This window comes from Hypomesus nipponensis, chromosome 13, assembly GCF_054491055.1.
Source record: "Hypomesus nipponensis isolate SF chromosome 13, ASM5449105v1, whole genome shotgun sequence".
NCBI classification, from domain to species: Eukaryota; Metazoa; Chordata; class Actinopteri; order Osmeriformes; family Osmeridae; genus Hypomesus; species Hypomesus nipponensis.
In genome coordinates this window covers 607501-625842 of record NC_140373.1, presented here as the reverse complement: position 1 = coordinate 625842, position 18342 = coordinate 607501, and the positions used below count along the sequence as shown (strand labels likewise).

At 52.7% G+C, this 18342-nt stretch overlaps 2 protein-coding genes across 5 annotated transcripts; one reads left to right on the top strand and one right to left on the bottom strand.

Annotated features, from left to right (window-relative positions):
* The first annotated feature begins 249 nt into the window (after positions 1–249).
* On the top strand, positions 250–10930 carry LOC146259306 (ataxin-2-like protein). The gene is given in 26 exon segments (XM_084670584.1): positions 250–509; positions 838–961; positions 1913–1952; positions 2221–2277; positions 2720–2791; positions 2964–3123; positions 3295–3416; positions 3812–3903; positions 4007–4213; positions 4369–4628; positions 4631–4699; positions 4891–4974; positions 5155–5271; positions 5488–5562; positions 6067–6128; positions 7077–7167; positions 7170–7356; positions 7472–7541; positions 7643–7780; positions 7879–7939; positions 8018–8196; positions 8295–8430; positions 8610–8719; positions 8820–8999; positions 9198–9342; positions 9456–10930. Coding segments are annotated over 25 exon segments (2883 nt in total). The 5' UTR covers positions 250–509; positions 838–839; the 3' UTR covers positions 9503–10930.
* An 890-nt stretch (positions 10931–11820) lies between these two features.
* Positions 11821–16430, bottom strand: adprh (ADP-ribosylarginine hydrolase). Of its 4 annotated transcripts, XM_084670589.1 has the most exons (9): positions 16324–16430; positions 15550–15677; positions 15243–15360; positions 14153–14261; positions 13834–13932; positions 13644–13749; positions 13300–13566; positions 12568–12782; positions 12122–12440 (listed from the first exon to the last, which is right to left on the bottom strand). In XM_084670589.1, the coding sequence occupies exons 2-9, from the start codon at positions 15555–15557 to the stop codon at positions 12259–12261; spliced, it is 1104 nt and encodes a 367-aa protein (XP_084526715.1). In that variant the 5' UTR covers positions 15558–15677; positions 16324–16430; the 3' UTR covers positions 12122–12258. The 4 variants fall into 4 exon arrangements, with proteins under 4 accessions (XP_084526718.1, XP_084526715.1, XP_084526714.1 ...); XM_084670588.1 differs by lacking the exon at positions 16324–16430 and having other exon boundaries at positions 15550–15770; XM_084670591.1 differs by lacking the exon at positions 16324–16430 and having other exon boundaries at positions 12134–12407; positions 15550–15768.
* Positions 16431–18342: the final 1912 nt, after the last annotated feature.

Here is an 18342-nt window from a genome sequence, read left to right as displayed (position 1 = left end):
TAAAATGGTAGATATTTGACCAGCAAGATCAGCTACGTCTGGCTATGTATGTTTCAAAGCATGCGTTGTTTAGTTAAAAATTATAAAACAACTTTGCAAAACAAAAAATATTTCAGAAGACCCTGTGACACACACTTGCCACGTGTACAGTCAAAAACTATGTGACAAGCAAATATATTTTAGTTGTATTTACAAACACTGCTGTCATGCTAGAAATGTACACATGCACGCTCATACTACTAGGTCAAAGACGCACACGCACGTTCATGTCCCGGTGCCCCCCGCCCCCCTCTCCTAGGTTTACACTCAGCCGCGCGCGGATCGAGTGAACCTACCTCAAGAGGTGGTGACCGACCGCAGGTTTTCATCCAGAAACCTGAAGAATCGACCTTATATTTGCAAGTGACATTACACAAGAATCACAACTTTGATTCGAAGGTTTGAATATCAAGAAGAACGTCAAGGCGACGAAGAGAAGCTAGTAATCTGGACGGAGAGCCGACTAGCAAGTAAACGACGGGACTAACTAGCTATTTAGCATTCAAGCTAATCCGAACGGTCTCGTGTCAATTCATTGCGATTTGTGTTGACCGTGCTGCAACTAAGTAGACAAACATTTCAAGTTTTGTTTTAGCAGATAGGTAGATTGCTATTGCCTTTCATTTGCAAGTAAGACCAGACGCGACTGGTAACTAGCGTAGCCGGTTTTTGAGTTGACATAGGCTTTGCTGTTCAGTGTTGGCTTGTTTTCGTAGCTAACGACATTAGCTTGCTAGCAAATCAACCACAAACCGGAAGACATTTTTAATTAAGAGTTTGAAACTATTTTTGTTTAAGTCATGTTGAAACAACAACAGCCCGGCTCTGGTGGGCGGAAAACATCTAACGGAACCTCTGGCCCATCAAGTATGTCTTCCACGGCCAGTGGGATCAACAGCAACAACAGAACACCGATGGGGAGGTGAGTGAGATGGGGATGTCCGCTCAGGAAAGTGCGGGGATTTTCTCGTGTCTTCAAGGCCTACCGGTCAAATCTAATGTGTGGCAAGTTCAGTGGGCGTGTTCTGGAATTAGGAGTCCTTTGACGACCCTATGAAAGTAGTTTAGGCGTGATTGATAGTAGATATGAGCCAATCAGAGTATTTAGATTAAGACTGACGTTAACTCTAGCAGATACATGGCGTTGCAATGGCGGATAAAGCGTTTGATTGAAGCATCGAGGAACAAATGAGGCACGAGAATGTGGAAGATTGAAAGTGTAACTAGCCTAACCTAACTAGCCATTAGCCGGACTTTCATAGGAGGGCGTGTATTCCAAACAATTCATTTAAAGGGGGCAGAGAATATATTTTCAGTAGCAAAGATTTTGTGGAGCTAACAAAAGCGCGTGATGACTCACAAATTTAATCGCAGAGATTTTCCACCGAACACAATAACAAGGTCACTTTGAATCTTTATAGTTTACATGCTTTTATAAGTCTTTGAATGTGGTGTTGGTCGCCTGGATGGCTTTAACGAGTCGCTAGTTGTGGACGCGCTAACAACTATGGCTAGCATTGTTCAGTTGGATAAACACGCTACACAATGTTAGCTCTGGACAGAATTATCCACAACGTAAACAGTGCTGTACACGTGGTTTCCATTGTAAACCCATGATGCAATCTCTAAAGCTGTATTGCTTTGTCGTTATAAAATACGCTTAAGATAAATTCTGCGGAAACCAAGCCGTGTAGTTCAAACCAGGTCATGGGTTCAGTTTATTGTATTTAGTATAAGTCATAACATGTCTTAAATATGAGTTAATTTCCCACCTCTGTTGAATACTGGCTTTAAGTAAAGAACCGCCTCTCCCGGTGTAATGGGTACCTGACCATGTATGGAAGCTGACCCTCATTTCTCTTGTCCCCCACAGGAGCAGAACGTCTGTGAAGCCCCCCTTCCAGTCCTCTCCCGTAAGTACAGCTGAAGCCCAGCCCAGCCCAGACTCTGCCCTCACACAGCACTCCCCTTCTCCCTTCCATGCACCACATTCACCCTGCACCCCCTTCCCTCTGACGACATCTGACGGGTTTCACCTGACTTGGAGGTTATGACAGTTGAGGAAATGGCAGCCCGCTATGTCACTGTCTAAACGCAGGATCTTTCAGACTGCCTGCTGTGTCACTGCAGCACATGTGATTTGTGTGTCTCTCTGTGCTGTGTGTGTGTGTGTTTGTAAAGGTGTTCGAGGGCGTGTACAACAATGCCAGGATGCTGCACTTCCTCACAGCCGTGGTGGTGAGTCATGTGATCCACCTCAGCCTGAGGATTCACTGCTGTCCTCCAACCTCTAGGGGTGACGTTTTTATTGTAGTTCTAGAAGACTGCAACTGTAGTTCTAGAAGACTGATATTCTAGTTGTAGAAGCTTAAACGTCCACCTGTGACATGTCTTTCCTCTCCCTGGTGTCCCTCTCTCCCTGGTGTCCCTCTCTCCCTGGTGTCCCTCTCTCCCTGGTGTCCCTCTCTCCCTGGTGTCCCTCTCTCCCTGGTGTCCCTCTCTCCCTGGTGTCCCTCTCTCCCTGGTGTCCCTCTCTCCCTGGTGTCCCTCTCTCCCTGGTGTCCCTCTCTCCCTGGTGTCCCTCTCTCCCTGGTGTCCCTCTCTCCCTGGTGTCCCTCTCTCCCTGGTGTCCCTCTCTCCCTGGTGTCCCTCTCTCCCTGGTGTCCCCCTCTCTATCCAGGGTTCTACCTGTGACGTCAAAGTAAAGAATGGCAGTGTGTACGAGGGCATCTTCAAGACTCTCAGCTCCAAGGTAGGAGACACACAGACACACCCTCTGGTCCACACAGCTACCAAGCTGACATGGTTAAACTCACTCAGCATAAAAAGCACCACCGTGCCATGGAAGAGCATCTTCTCAGTGTCATAGCTGAGAGGTCTCCCCTGTCTGCCCCCTCCTCACTCTACCTCCCCCTCTCCCCCAGTGTGAGCTTGCAGTGGATGCCGTCCACAAGCGAGGGGGGGAGGAGGCCCCCGCCCAGGCCCCTCCTCGGAGAGAGGATATCACAGACACCATGATCTTCAGCCCCTCAGACCTGGTCACCATGATCTGCAGGGACGTGGACCTCAACTTTGCCACCAGAGGTACCTGACACAACCTGAACAACTGTGTTTAATTAGAGATTCTATGTATTTAACATGGTAGATCATTTGGTCCCAGATCAAGAGGTCGCAGGTTTGAATCCCCCTGGGTATGCTCTGGGGGGGCTTGGGGCGGGCCAGCACTGACTGTGTGTGTGTGTATGTGTGTGTCAGACTCGTTCACAGACAGCAGCATCAGTAGCAGCAGGGTGAACGGGGAGCACAGGGAGAAGGTGCTGCAGCGCTGGGAGGGAGGAGAGCACAACGGGGAGACCTTCGACCTGGAGAACGATGCTGTGAGACTCACACACACACACCCTCACACACACACACACACACACACACACACACACACACACTCACACACACACCCTCACACACACACCCTCACACACACACCCTCACACACACACACCCTCACACACACACACCCTCACACACACACACCCTCACACACCCTCACACACACACACACACACACCCTCACACACCCACACACACCCTCACACACACACCCTCACACACACACACCCTCACACACACACACCCTCACACACACACACACACCCTCACACACACACACACACACACACACACACACACACCCTCACACACACACACACACACACACACACACCCTCACACACACACACACACTCCTATATGCTGATGTCACTTCCTGTCTCCTCAGTCCAATGGCTGGGACGCCAGTGAGATGTTCCGCTTTAATGAGGTTAACTACGGAGTCAAGTCCACCTACGACTCCAGCCTGTCTATGTACACGTGAGTACACACACACACACACACCTACGACTCCAGCCTGTCTATGTACATGTGAGTACACACATCAGGTGTGACTAGCCTGATGTTCCCCCCACCCCCCCAGTGTACCTCTGGAGCGGGGCAGCACGGAGGGCTTCAGGCAGCGCGAGGCGCGCGCTGCCCGCCTGGCCAGTGAGATCGAGTCCAGCCCACAGTACCGCCAGCGCGTGTCTCTGGAGAACGAGGAGGGGAAGAGCGAGGAGGACAAGTACAGCGCTGTGCCACGGGAGGAGAGGGAGAGGGGCAGGGAGAGCCCGGGCGTGGTCAGCAGGTCAGACACCCAGGACAGCACTGCTGAGCTCTGGTTGAGTCATTCACATTTATAGAAATACACTTTGTAAGTTCACTACTGTGTCAGTACTGTGATGTCTGGGGAACACTTTGTTTATCTCTCTCTCTCTCCTTCACTCTCTCTCCCCCCCCCAGGGAGGGTAAGTACGTCCCCCTCCCCCAGAGAGCGAGGGAGATGGGCGTGCCAGGCAGTGTGAGAGGAGACAGGGGGGAGAGAGGAGACAGGGGCCCCGGCGGGCCTCCCTCACACAACCGCCTGAGTGGGGGCTACCGCTCCAGTGCCCCCTCTGCCTCTCCCAGACCGCCCCCAGCCTCCGGCCCCCAGCCCCCCCCCTCAGAGCGCAGCAGCCCTTTGCCCGGCCGAGGCTACGGCCCCCAGGGCAGCCCCAGCCCAGCCTCCCCCCTGCTCCACACAGCCACGCCCCGCCGCACGCACACTCGGACACGGGAAGACCAGTCAACGGAGGTGAGTGAGTGAGTGTGTGTGTGTGTGAGAGTGTGTGTGTGTGTGTGTGTGTGAACAGTTAAAGTTCATCACACCATTCTGTACCACAGATGTGCGTAAATGTTGTAAGCAACAATGCAGACAGAACAGTTTGTCATGGTAACGAGATGCACAGGGATGGTGACATGGTGTGGTACTTGTGTTGTGTGCAGTGTCATCCAGAACCTCCCCCAAGGCCCAGAGGCCCCAGGCCAGCAGGACGGCCCGCTCCTCCAACCCTCCCACCCACGCCACAGGTGACTACTGGACACCAGGACACTGTTGTAGTCTATACTACTACACTACACTGTATACTAGGATGCTCTGCTCACTGTGCTTCTCTTGAAACACCTCTTTAATATTGAGCAGTGACATTAACCATTCACCCTTTAACATTCAAGATGGTAACCCTCTCTTCCTGCTCCTCCTCCCTCCAGCTTCCCGTTCTCCTAGGTCCACCTCGTCCCAGGATTCTTTGCCCTACCTGGACACGTCCTCCGTCTCCATGCCTGCCCACAGAACCTCAGGCCCTGCCCTTTCCTTCACCGCAGACGGTAATGCTCCTTGGTCACTTCTTGTCAGTCCCAGACCAGGCTGCTGTTGTGTCCTCCTATAGGAGGAACCGTACAGAGCAGCTGTGTGTGGATGTAGAGTAGATATGGGTTGATGGATGTATAAACAGATGGATGGTATATAAAGGTATATCTGTGATGGAGATGTGTGCAGCTAGTTGTTCAGCTGCTGATTGGCTTCTGGTGTGTGATCTCCAGTGAACGAGATCCTGAGTGAGGCTGCCAAGGAGAGATCAGCAGAAAGCCCTGGGACAGAGGACAAGACCAGCACTGGTGAGGAGGGGGAGGGGAGGGGGAGGAGGAGAGACCAGCACTGGTGAGGAGGGGAGGGGGAGGGTAAGGAGGAGAGTCCAGCACTGGTGAGGAGGGGGAGGGGAGGGGAGGGGGAGGAGGAGAGACCAGCACTGGTGAGGAGGGGGAGGAGGAGAGACCAGCACTGGTGAGGAGGGGGAGGGGGAGGAAGAGAGACCAGCACTGGTGAGGAGGGGAGGGGGAGGAAGAGAGACCAGCACTGGTGAGGAGGGGGAGGGCAGGTCTATATATTATTTTTTAACCTTTCTTAAAAATTTAAATAGGTAATATATATGAACACAACACAACAACAAAATATTCCAAATGTGTAGATAAAATAAAAAAAAGATTATATATATTTTGTTTTTGCACACGACACAAACATTTTGTTGAATTTCAAAAAAAAAAAAAAAAAACTTGTTGCCTTCTGCCTTCCTCCATGGTAGCTTTGTCTGACCTTCATTTTTCCTCCTCCTCTCTCCTTAGCTCCATCAGTCCAACAGAGGTCTCAGATAGAAGAACTGCGCAAATTCGGAAAAGAGTTCAGGGTAAGTGTCCCCCTCTACTCCTCTCTGTTCTGTGACATCCAGTATTCCAGTACATTTAGCAGACGCTCTTATCCAGAGCGACTTACAGTAAATACAGGGACATTTCCCCGCGGCAACTGGTAACCTTCAGATTACTAGCCCGATTTCCTAACCCTTAGTTAGTTAGTTTACCCCTAGCCCTTGGCCCTCGAAACCAAGGGGTAAGCACTACATAGCCCTAAGAAATGGGACGCCACTTGGTTACAGGTACGTCATCTAGCACGTATCGATATCTCCAAAGCAAGTCGTGTTATGCACTGATATCAAACGTATGTGACTGCTTGCGTGTAAAAAGGGCTATACAAATACATTTGATTTGATCAAACGAAATTCGCTGCTAATGGAGTTTAGTTAAACCTGTAGACATGCTAGTCAGAGAAATGCATGACTGGTGTCAAATTAGCACTGTAACGTTAGCGGAGCAAACTAGCGATTTTTAAAGACATTTCAATTAAGAACATGGTTGCAAATATACGTGTACAGGACTGTGTATAGCACAAAACAAGACTCTTTAAAATATTTTTTTTAAACTGAAAATGTTACATTTATCTGACTCACCGCCATTGTTGCCGGTCGCGCAGAATTCACATAGCCCTAGGTTTCAAGTAAGGTCCAGAGCTTACTTGGTTTAAAGGGGTGTATACCGCTTAGTCTTAACCTTACCCGTAGCTCAAAAAGAGTATTGGCACACCACTTGCTCTCATGTGAACGCGCAAAAGTAAGGGCTAGGGGGAAAGGTAAGGGGGAGTATTGGGATTCAGCCTAACACCAGGAATGGACATCTTTATTAAAGGAGATTCTTAGTTTAGGTGATTACTGATCTATGTGAAAGGTGATTTGACTTTTTCCTCCCTCTCTCCTTACCTCCCTCCCTCTCTCCTTACCTCCCTCCCTCTCCTCCTTCCTCAGTTGCAGCCTAGTGGAGGCGGAGCCAGTGCAGCTGTAGCCCCACCCACAGACCCGGCCTCGCCCGGCCCCTCCAAGCCCTCCCCCTCAGACCCCTCCCCCCTCCTGATCCCAAGCTGCCCCCAGCCTCCTCCCCCTCCCTGCCCCCCCCCTCCCAGGACGCCTCCCCCGGCTCAGGGCCTGGTCCTGACAGGCAGTCTCCAGGGATGCCGCAGCCTGCCAGGACCCCAGGAAGTGAGGAGGCCAGACAGGAAACAGAGGAGCGTGGGGAGGGTGTGACTGAGTAAGTGGGGTCTGTTGTGGTCTGGGTGGATGCTAGTGCTAATACGACGTGATGTGGTCTGGGTGGATGGTAATGGTAGATCCAGTCCTCTAACTTTACTCCCTGCTCTGCTCAGGCAGGTGAAGAAGTCCACCCTGAACCCCAACGCCAAGGAGTTCAACCCTGTCAAACTCCCCATGCCTCTGGTACGCCCTGCCCCGCCCCCAAGGATATATCTGATGATGCTGGTTATAGTGGGGGGTTCAAACGACCATTTAACCCTGTTTGTGTGTGTGTGTGTGTGCAGTCTAAGCCCAGCTCGGCCCCCACCCCTCCTAGACCGACCCCCCCCAGCCCCTCGGTAATGCTGCAGCATCCTGGAGGACAAGGCCCCATCTACAACACCCCCTACCTCTCCTACGTGTCCCAGATCCACTCAGTACAGGTACACTCTGAGACAGGCCCTCACTGGAAGCTGGTCCTTTATGTGCCATCGTGGCGACCTCACTCCTCCTCTCCTCACTCCTCCTCTGCTCTCTCCAGCCCCCACAGATGTACCAGTACATGTCTACAGTCAACCAGGGCAAATACCCCCGAGCCAAAGGTATGTGTTCTCACCTCTTCCTCACCTCCTCCTCCTCTCCTCCTTCCTACCCCCCTGTAACCCTGCTCTGTGTTCCAGGCTCCGTGGGGGCCCAGCGCCCCGACCACGGGCCCTCGGCCCCCCCCATGCTGCAGGCTGCAGCCTCTGCCGCTGGCTCCCCTCTGGTGGCCTCTCCCTTCCAACAGCCCTACCTGCAGTACAGCCCCCAGTACAGCCAGCAGCAGCTGCTGCAGAGCATGAGCCCCTACCCCGGACAGGTGAGGAGAGGGGAGGAGCGTTAAGGATCTCAATCCTCACATCGTTCACTTACATTCTTTCTCTCTGTCTCCATTTCCTCCCCTCCTCTCCTCCCCAGATGTATTCCATGCTGCAAGGGGGAGCCAGGATGCTGAGCCAGGGTGGGGGCCACCCCCAGACCATGGGCCCCCCAGGGGGCCCCCAGTTCCCAGTCCAGGGTGAAGGCCCCCCTGGCCCACAGCAGGGCCTCTATGGTGAGACAGATCACCTACATTCTTCAAACATGATCTGTCTTCAGTCAGAAGCTGTTCTCTGCAGTAGAGCTGTGTCGCACAGTGTTGACCCCCTAACTGGACCTCAACAGTAACAGTGGTAGAAGATGCTCGTCTGGTGGCAGCTGTACTGGTTATCTGATGCATCTCTCCCCCTCCAGCCCCCCAGTCCTTCTCCCATCACAGTGGGCCGGTGCACCAGCCCCAGCCCTCCAGCACCCCCACGGGCAACCAGCCCCCCCCCCAGCACACAGCCCCCAGCCCTGGGCAGGTGAGACACACATTTCAGTCATCTTGTCAGACTTGTGAGCTAGGCATGGTTGTTGCTGACCTAACAAACCCTAATTCTCTCTCTCTCCCCCTTCCTCCAGAATGCCCAGTCAGGCCCCCAGCCTCAGCCTCTGTACCACTCTGGGCCCCTGACAGCCCCCAACCCCTCCAGCATGCCCCAGGGCCACACCTCCCCCCAGGCCTCCTACCCCCTGCAGGGCTACAGCCTCCACGGACACCAGGGCATCCCCCACTCATACCCCCTGGGGCAACTAGCACAGGTAACTAGCCCCTGGGGCAACTAGCACCACTAAAGTGACTCTAGGTAGTCTCCAGGGTTGGTTGTGTCGGCCGTTGTGACCTCTGGTCGACAGGTTGTATCACAGCTTCATTAACTGTTTCCTGTCATGTGACACTGAGAACAGAATGGAGTTCTCCCAGATCATCCTGATGTGCTAACTCCTCCCCCCCCCTCCCAGGCCCACGTCCAGGGGGGCATGCCAGGCCCCCACCAGGCCCACGGCCACCCCCAGGTGGTGATGCTGCAGCCCCCTCCCCAGGGGCATGGCTCCGTGCCCCAGCACCCCCAGCAGGGCCCCCACCAACACTTCTACATCCCCCAGGGTACGCTGCCACACACACACACACCATCCCCCAGGGTACGCTGCCACACACACACACACACACACACACCATCTACGTCTGACCTTGAGTAACGTGTTAGTTTGTCTCTCCAGCCATGCAGGTACAACACCCCTCCCCCTTCCATCCTCCTGGAAACTAGACCCCCCCCAGCCCCCCCCACCACCATCCTGGAGGAAGAGGAGGAAGACTAGCTCCATCTCTGTTCTGAGTGAGGAAGAGGAGGGAAACAGAGGTGACCACGATGAAGGGCAGAAGACCACAGACCTTCATCCTCTCTCCTCCTCCCTATTCTCTCCTCCCTCTCCTCTCCTTCCTCTTCTCTCCTCCCTCTTCTCTCCCCCTCTTCTCCCCCTCTCCCTCCTTCTCTCCTCCCTCTTCTCTCTCCTTCTCTCCTCCCTCTTCTCTCCCCCTCTTCTCCCCCTCTCTCTCCTTCTCTCCTCCCTCTTCTCTCCCCCTCTTCTCCCCCTCTCTCTCCTTCTCTCCTCCCTCTTCTCTCCCCCTCTTCTCCCCCTCTCTCTCCTTCTCTCCCCCTTTCTCCCCCTCTCTCTCCTCCCCCTCTCTCCTTCTCTCCCCTCTCTCTCCTTCTCTCCTCTCTCTCCTTCTCTCCCCCTCTCTCTCCTTCTCTCCCCCTCTCTCTCCTTCTCTCCCCCTCTCTCTCCTCCCCCTCTCTCCTTCTCTCCCCCTCTCTCTCCTTCTCTCCCCCTCTCTCTCCTTCTCTCCCCCTCTCTCTCCTTCTCTCCCCCTTTCTCCCCCTCTCTCTCCTCCCCCTCTCTCCTTCTCTCCCTCTCTCTCCTTCTCTCCTCTCTCTCCTTCTCTCCCCCTCTCTCTCCTTCTCTCCCCCTCTCTCTCCTTCTCTCCCCCTCTCTCTCCTCCCCCTCTCTCCTTCTCTCCCCCTCTCTCTCCTTCTCTCCCCCTCTCTCTCCTTCTCTCCCCCTCTCTCTCCTTCTCTCCCCTCTCTCTCCTTCTCTCCCCCTCCTCCCCCTCTCTCCCTCTCTCCCCCTCTCTCCCCCTCTCTCCTTCTCTCCCCCTCTCTCTCCTTCTCTCCCTCTCTCTCCTTCTCTCCCCCTCCTCCCCCTCTCTCCCTCTCTCCCCCTCTCTCCCCCTCTCTCCTTCTCTCCCCCTCTCTCTCCTCCCCCTCTCTCCTTCTCTCCCCCTCTCTCTCCTTCTCTCCCCCTCTCTCTCCTTCTCTCCCCCTCTCTCCCCTCTCTGTGGACAGGACAGGATAAGCGTCTGAGGATAATGATCTCTGTGAGAAGGATTCAGACGTTGGAGGAGGAGAGACACTTTGTCTCAAAACACGACTGGCTGTTTTGCCTCCTGAAGCCTCCTGGTCATGTTCTCGGGAGCGAGGAGAGCTTTATCTCTGGCTCGGATCAGGGAGGGGATTTTTAAACTACAAATTTGATCTGTTTTTGTTTTTTAAGCTGTGTTCAGTACTGAAACCCATCCCTTCCCCACTTCTTCTCTCATAGGGAAATACAAATAATAAAAAAAATAAAGGAAAATACAAAAAAAATATTAAAACAACAATGACCAAAAAATAAAGTTTTAAACTTAACTACAGAAACCTTTTGTTTGGCTTTATTTGGTTATTTATTTGACAAGCAATAAGACACAACTGGAAAACCAACATTGGTGATTCAAAGTCAGCAGATATCAGACATCTTTCATAGAAACTCCTTCATCCAGTCAACACTAGTCTGACCTTCCCTGTGAACTGCGTTTAAAACATACCCAGCAGGGGAGGATACTTGACATCATTTGCGGCATTTCAACATCGTTGTCATTAAACTATAGCTTTGTGTTAGTTATATATCACTTATGTAAACCCTATCTGAAGATCTAAAGGTTGCAGGTTTGAATCCCCCTGTATGTGTGGATCCTAAGTGAACGTGGTTCAGTTGCTGTAGTGTTCCCAGTAGGGGGCGCTACATGGTAAGGCCTGCCAGAGCCCCGCCCCACCAGGAAGCAGGTCAGCAGTGCCCTGTGTCAGCAACACATCACATGGAGCACTCTGATGCTGACAGGATGAAGACGCCCTCTCCCCCTCTTCTCTCTCCCCCTCCTCTCTCTCCCCCTCCTCTCTCTCCCCTCCCATCTCTGTCCTTTCCTCCTCTACCTCTCTCTCCCCCTCCTCTCTCTCCCCCTCCTCTCTCTCCCCTCCTCTCTCTGTCCTTTCCTCCTCTACCTCTCTCTCCCCCTCCTCTCTCTCCCCCTCCTCTCTCTCCCCCTCCTCTCTCTCCCCTCCCATCTCTGTCCTTTCCTCCTCTACCTCTCTCTCCCCTCCTCTCTCTGTCCTTTCCTCCTCTACCTCTCTCTCCCCTCCTCTCTCTGTCCTTTCCTCCTCTACCTCTCTCTCCCCTCCTCTCTCTGTCCTTTCCTCCTCTACCTCTCTCTCCCCTCCTCTCTCTGTCCTTTCCTCCTCTACCTCTCTCTCCCCCTCCTCTCTCTCCCCCTCCTCTCTCTCCCCTCCCATCTCTGTCCTTTCCTCCTCTACCTCTCTCTCCCCTCCTCTCTCTGTCCTTTCCTCCTCTACCTCTCTCTCCCCTCCTCTCTCTGTCCTTTCCTCCTCTACCTCTCTCTCCCCTCCTCTCTCTGTCCTTTCCTCCTCTACCTCTCTCTCCCCTCCTCTCTCTGTCCTTTCCTTCTCTACCTCTCTCTCCCCTCCTCTCTCTGTCCTTTCCTCCTCTACCTCTCTCTCCCCTCCTCTCTCTCCCCTCCTCTCTCTGTCCTTTCCTCCTCTACCTCTCTCTCCCCTCCTCTCTCTGTCCTTTCCTCCTCTACCTCTCTCTCCCCTCCTCTCTCTGTCCTTTCCTCCTCTACCTCTCTCTCCCCTCCTCTCTCTCTCCCCCTCCTCTACCTCTCTCCTCTTCATGCGGTGTGTGCTGATCCAGGTCAGTGAGACAGGGTGTAGAGTATCTCTGCACTGTGCTCCAGTCTCTCCCGGTACTCCAGCTGGAGGTGGTTGCTGGGGGCGACCCCTTCCGTGCCGTAGAGGAGACCCCAACAGCAGCAGGCAATCACCGCAGTGCTGTCACTGTCCCCTGGAGGGAGAGGGGTAGCAGAGGAAGGGGTTACTAATGATGAGGCGGGAGGGAGAGAGAGATAGAGAGAGGAGTGAGTTAGGACAGAGTCCCCCCTCTCCTGCTGCCTCCATGCTCCCTAACAGAAGGATACACTGCCCCCCCCCCCTCCAGCACTGACCTCCATGAAACCCCGCCCTGCTCATCAGCTCCTCCCAGTCTGCCCCCGCCCCCAGCAGAGCATCCAGGGCTATCATTGGTGCGTCGTGTCCGCTGCGCCCTGCCCACCCGGACAGGCTGAAGCTCTTATAGGCCACGTCTCTCTCTGTTGGCCCATAGGTGGCAGGCCACAGCACAGGCCCCACCCCCTCAGATAGGCCCCTCTGTTGCAGGTACCTACAGGGGTAGAGCGACCGTGATTGGGTGAAAGTGCTCAGGAGGACAGAGGCTTCTGTTTGGGTGAAAATCTGAGTCCAAACTATATTATAAAGGCTATAAACATTATATAAACTATTATATAACTATAAGGAAAGAAAATCTAACCATGATAAGGTCTGTATGAAGGTGGTTTGAGGATTCAGACCAGATATTCAGACAAATTATCTGCTTTCATATTTCTGCATGTCATCGATTTGTCTCCCTGAGACCAGCTCACATCATCCAAATTCAGTACTGCCTCTGTCAACACAATCTCTCAGCCTCAAATCCCCGGTCTTAAACTCCACACAGTCAGACAGGTGCTTCAGCCACATCATCCCATGACTGCTGTTCTAGAATGTTCTCACCACTTCCTGTCGCTTTTCTAGAATGTTCCCACCACTTCCTGTTGCTCTTCTAGAATGTTCTCACCACTTTCTGTCGCTTTTCTAGAATGTTCCCACCACTTCCTGTTGCTTTTCTAGAGTGTTCTCACCACTCCCACTTCTCAGAGAAGTAGCTCCAGTCTCTCTCCGTCTCCTCAACAGCGAAGCCCTGCGACCGCACCACGCTCCTGGCGATTGGACAGGCTTCCCTGACCAGGCCAAGTCCCCAGGTGGTGATTGGCCGTCTCTGGGCGGCGTACGAGGTGAAGAGGGCTGAAGCCACGGCACCTAGGAAACCGGTGGGATGAGGGTGGGTCATCCTCCCCGTCTCCACAGCAACGGCGACCAGAGTAGAGAGCTGCTCTGGGTTTGGGTACCTGGACAGGTGAGGAGGAGTCAGGTGACACCATGTAACTAATTGGTTACAGGAAACTAAGTCGTTTGCCCACCTCACCTCAGCCCTATGCACATGGACCTCATTGCAGCTCCGCAGCCCGTCCCCTCGGGGTTGTAGGGGACCCGGTACCCCCCGACGGAGCCCGGCCTTAGCTGGGACACCCCTGGGGGGCGGCAGGGGACACCAATCTGACACTAGCTTCACACAAGCGTCTGCTCAGTGTATTAACATGCAGAATGTTTGTCACCTAAGATGCTGGAGGGCCCTGGCTTCCTGCCCTCCATGTCCTTCATGGCCTCCACATAGCCAGCCGCTACTTCCTGTAGAAACTCCTCCCCTTCCTTCCCTGGAACATACCATCACATGTTCACCTCCTTCCTGAGCTAGCCTCCTCTCACCTGTAGCTAACCTCCTCTCACCTGTAGCTAACCTCCTCTCACCTGTGGCTAACCTCCTCTCACCTGTAGCTAGTCTCCTCTCACCTGTAGCTAACCTCCTCTCACCTGTAGCTAACCTCCTCTCACCTGTAGCTAACCTCCTCTCACCTGTAGCTAACCTCCTCTCACCTGTAGCTAGTGCCTCTGCTGTAGCCAGGTGCAACACAGTGTCATCACTGACTGGCCAATCAGGTAGCTTCACTGTGATGTTCTTCAGTCCGCCCAGCTCCTTCAGCTCCTGTAGACGTCATGTTATAATCACCTACAGCATGTTTAACATGTTATAATCCCCTACAGCAGGTTTAATGTTATAATCCCCTACAGCAGGTTTAATGTTATAATCACCTACAGCAGCGGTCCCCAAACCCCGGGCCGCGGACCGGTACCGGTCCGTGGGTCATTTGGTACCGGTCCGCAGAGAAAGAATAAATAATTACATTATTACAGTTTTATATAAAAAAAATGCACTTTAAATATTTGTTTTTGTGTTGCGTCTTATTTTGAAGGCATGTTTAAATGTTACCATAGCGACCAGAGAGTGTTTGGGGCAGAGCGGGGCAGAGCCGCAGAGACATGGACATAATAAGGGCAGAGAGGATTCATGTTATGTTGTTGGCACGATGTTACGAGGCCGCTGCTAATAAAGTTGCATAAGAGTACACAGTGGATTCACGTTTATTATTGTATTTAGAAAATGCCACCGTTTGTATGCCGGTCGTATCATTTTATTTTATGTATTTATGCGCCACGCCTTAAAGGCCGGTCCGTGAAAATATTGCAACATTAAACCGGTCCGTGGCGCAAAAAAGGTTGGGGACCGCTGACCTACAGCATGTTTAACATGTTATAATCACTTATAGTGGCACTGAATGAATGTGATATGGTCTTTAGCTTGTTTCTCAGAAGACTGGTAACCTTGAGAAACCTGTACACAGCAACTCACCAATCCACCCACCCACCCACCCCTTGCCCAAACTATTTACATTTAGCAGACACTCTTATCCAGAGCGACTTACAGTAAGTACAGAGACATTCCCCCCGAAGCAAGTAGGTTGAAGTGCCTTGCCCAAGGACACAACGTCATTTTTCGAACCGACAACCATCTGATTAATAGCCCGATTCCCTACATAACTAGCATAACTATAACACATAACTATAGCATATAGTTTGAACTTCGGAAACCGTCCACTTCAAAAAGGCACGGACTACCTGTGCCCACCTGGTGAATGGCTGGCCCGGACTCGTTATACTCCCACAGCTGGTTCCGGTAGCCTAAGGCGTCTCCCGCTCCGCTCAGCAACATGGCGGCCTTGTAGTGCTGGAGGGAGACTGATGGGCTGGCCGGGGAACGAAAAAGCAACTGAGAAAGTTCGTGTTCAGAACTTTCGCCTAGACCATCTTATCTGCGAGGTAGCCTACATTGAGTCATGGAATAGGCTAACTGTCCAATAAATTACTTTTTCTAATTGTGACACAAATGCTCATTTTAGTAGTTTTTAGAGTCGTACGCTCTGGATTTTACTAACCTGCCCATTGCAACAAGGCTCTCCAAAATAGTGTTGTTTGTAAGGGGTCAAGGACGACAGTTTACTGGAGCACCCACCGCCACAGACAGCTCGGTGTCTCTAATCAACTTCACCACCGGGTTAAAGTTCTGACAAAAAAAGAAAATGTAAGAATCATTTTGAGTCAGGACTGCCGCAATTGACCACGACAAGCCCACTGAAGCGCGCCACTTAAGTTACACTTCTAAATTTAAAAATAGTCTAGGCATGCTATTTCTGAAACCGATGTGTAGCCTAGTAGATTAAAACACGCAATATGAATGTTTGTTAAATGTCTGAATATTCTTAATTCCGTCCGTGGTTTTGTAACCCGTCAAGTGGTCCATAAACCTGAGTGTTAACATTTGATGAGTTTCTATGCAATTAGACATTGTGTAGACATGAATATGCATGCGCAGACTTCTCACATAGTCTGCAGGAAATCTAAATGATTTCAAATGCCGTCCAAATCGTACAAACATCCTTCAGTAGGTATACTCGCATAATAATTCTTGCATAGGCTGCACTGGTCATAAACCATGAACTAAGTCCGCTAGCGTTATCACTTGCCGTGTATATAGCTGGATGAGATACTCTCGACAGCCCTCAGATTAGACTATAAGTTACAGTATTATTTAGCATTAAAACAACTATAAACCTAATTGTCATAGTCTCTAACCATGATAGGAGCAAGTTAGTAACGTGACACCAGAAGAGATTCATATAGTACAGTCAGCTGGAAGCCTAAATACAGACCGTTCATTGACTCCGACAGCTAAACGGTCAGAAAACTGTCATTCTGATCCTTACTTTTCTGCATTAGCCTATTTTCTATATGTGTTCGCATTGGACAAGGGCGTCTGCTAACGGAATAAAACATAAAGCGTCCGCTTGGTGGCGGTGTTTCCCCTCCAACCCTGCTGCGTGTGACAGACACCGGGGCTGTCGGTAATCTCTGCGCTGTGTCGCGGTAATCCCAGGGCTACCCAGTCATTAACTCCGTCTACAGACCCGGGGAGGCAGGAGACGGGCTGGTGTGACACACTGAGACAAGGTGTCACAGATGGCTCAAAGGCTAGTTGTCACATGAGCTGTCACCTGCCATGAGGGTGCCAGGTTGTGAGGGCCCTACCTGCAGCCTGGACTGAGGAGGGCATGGGAGGAGGCTGGGAGGAGGCTGGCCGGCTGGAGGCTGGCTGGCTGGAGGCTGGGAGGAGGCTGGGAGAAGGCTGGGAGGAGGCTGGGAGGAGGCTGGCTGGCTGGAGGCTGGGAGAAGGCTGGGAGGAGGCTGGGAGGAGGCCGGGAGGAGGCTGGGAGGATGCTGGGAGGAGGCTGGCTGGAGGCTGGCTGGAGGCTGGGAGGAAGCTGGCTGGGGGCTGGGAGGAGGCTGTGTGGATGGAGGCTGGGAGGAGGCTGGCTGGAGGCTGGGTGGATGGAAGTGTCTGTTCACTGAATGGTCAGGGTGGAATCCCAGCCAATCACAATAGCTCTTACACTGAGGTCCTTGCACAACCTGCTTGTGTGTGTGTCTCCTGGTACAGTTGTTCAATCACTGTGAGCGAGCGAGCGAGAGAGAGGGGGTGGTGAGAGAGACAAGACAGACGTCCAGATCTCTGCATCTATGCATGAGTGTGTGTGTCTGTGTCTGTGTGTGTGTGTGTGAGAGTGTGTGTGAGTGTGTGTGTGTGAGTGTGTGTGTGAGTGAGTGTGTGAGTGTGTGTGTGAGGGAAACCAGCGAGGCACAGCGCCCATGGCAGACACACACACATATACCACACCACACACACACCACACATTCACACAATGCATAAATTCACAGATTGTGAACACATCAGTCTGTCACAAGAAATCAATAAACTGAAGCATCCTTAGAACACTGTTAATTATCAGAGCAGGAAACCCCCACAATAGGACTAATGATCGAGCAAGGCCATTTGCATGAACATCCTGTGAGTTGCTAATGTTTTTAAATGAGCCCCTTCAGCTAATGTGTGTCAGAGCAGGCTACCAGTGTGTGTCTGTGGTGTGTGTGTGTGTGTGTGTATGTTGACGTGTGTGTGGCTAGTTCTGCTCAAAGGACTTGGATAAGCCTGGCTGGATCTGTAAACTTCCCCCAGCCTGCCTTCTAATACTGGTGAATGTGGCAGGGGGGGGAGGAGAGGGGTGAGAGAGGGGGAGGGGGGACAAGGCTGCAGAATGCCTGAGTGGTTCTGGGCAAAGACTCCCTCTGTGGTGTGGGTGTTTGTGTGTGTGCGGTCTGGGTGTGTGTGTGTGTGTGCGGTCTGGGTATGTGTGTGTGTGTGCGGGCTGGGTATGTGTGTGTGTGTGTTGGGGTGTTTCCTGCTGGGATGGAGAATGTTTTTCTTCTTCAGCAGCTGCAGATCTTGACCCAGCGTACCCCTCCCCCTCTTCCCCTCCCCCTCTTCCCCTCCCCCTCCTCTTCCGCCTCCTCCCCTCCTCCCCCCTTTCCCTCCTCCCCCTTCTCCCCCTCTCCCCCTCCTCCCTCCTCCCCCCCCTCCCCTTCCTCCTATATATATAGTATGTATGTTGGTGTTCAGGCTCCAGGTGTTTCATGTTCAGCTCCTCACACTGATCACCCAGCCTCCACCCAGCCTCCACCAGCCTCCACCCAGCCTCCACCAGCCTCCACCAGCCTGGACCCTGCACACTCATCACCCAGCCTCCACCCAGCCTCCACCCAGCCTCCACCAGCCTCCACCAGGCTGGACCCTGAGCCTCAGTGAGGGGTAGAGGCGGGAGGGTGAGAGGGGTGGG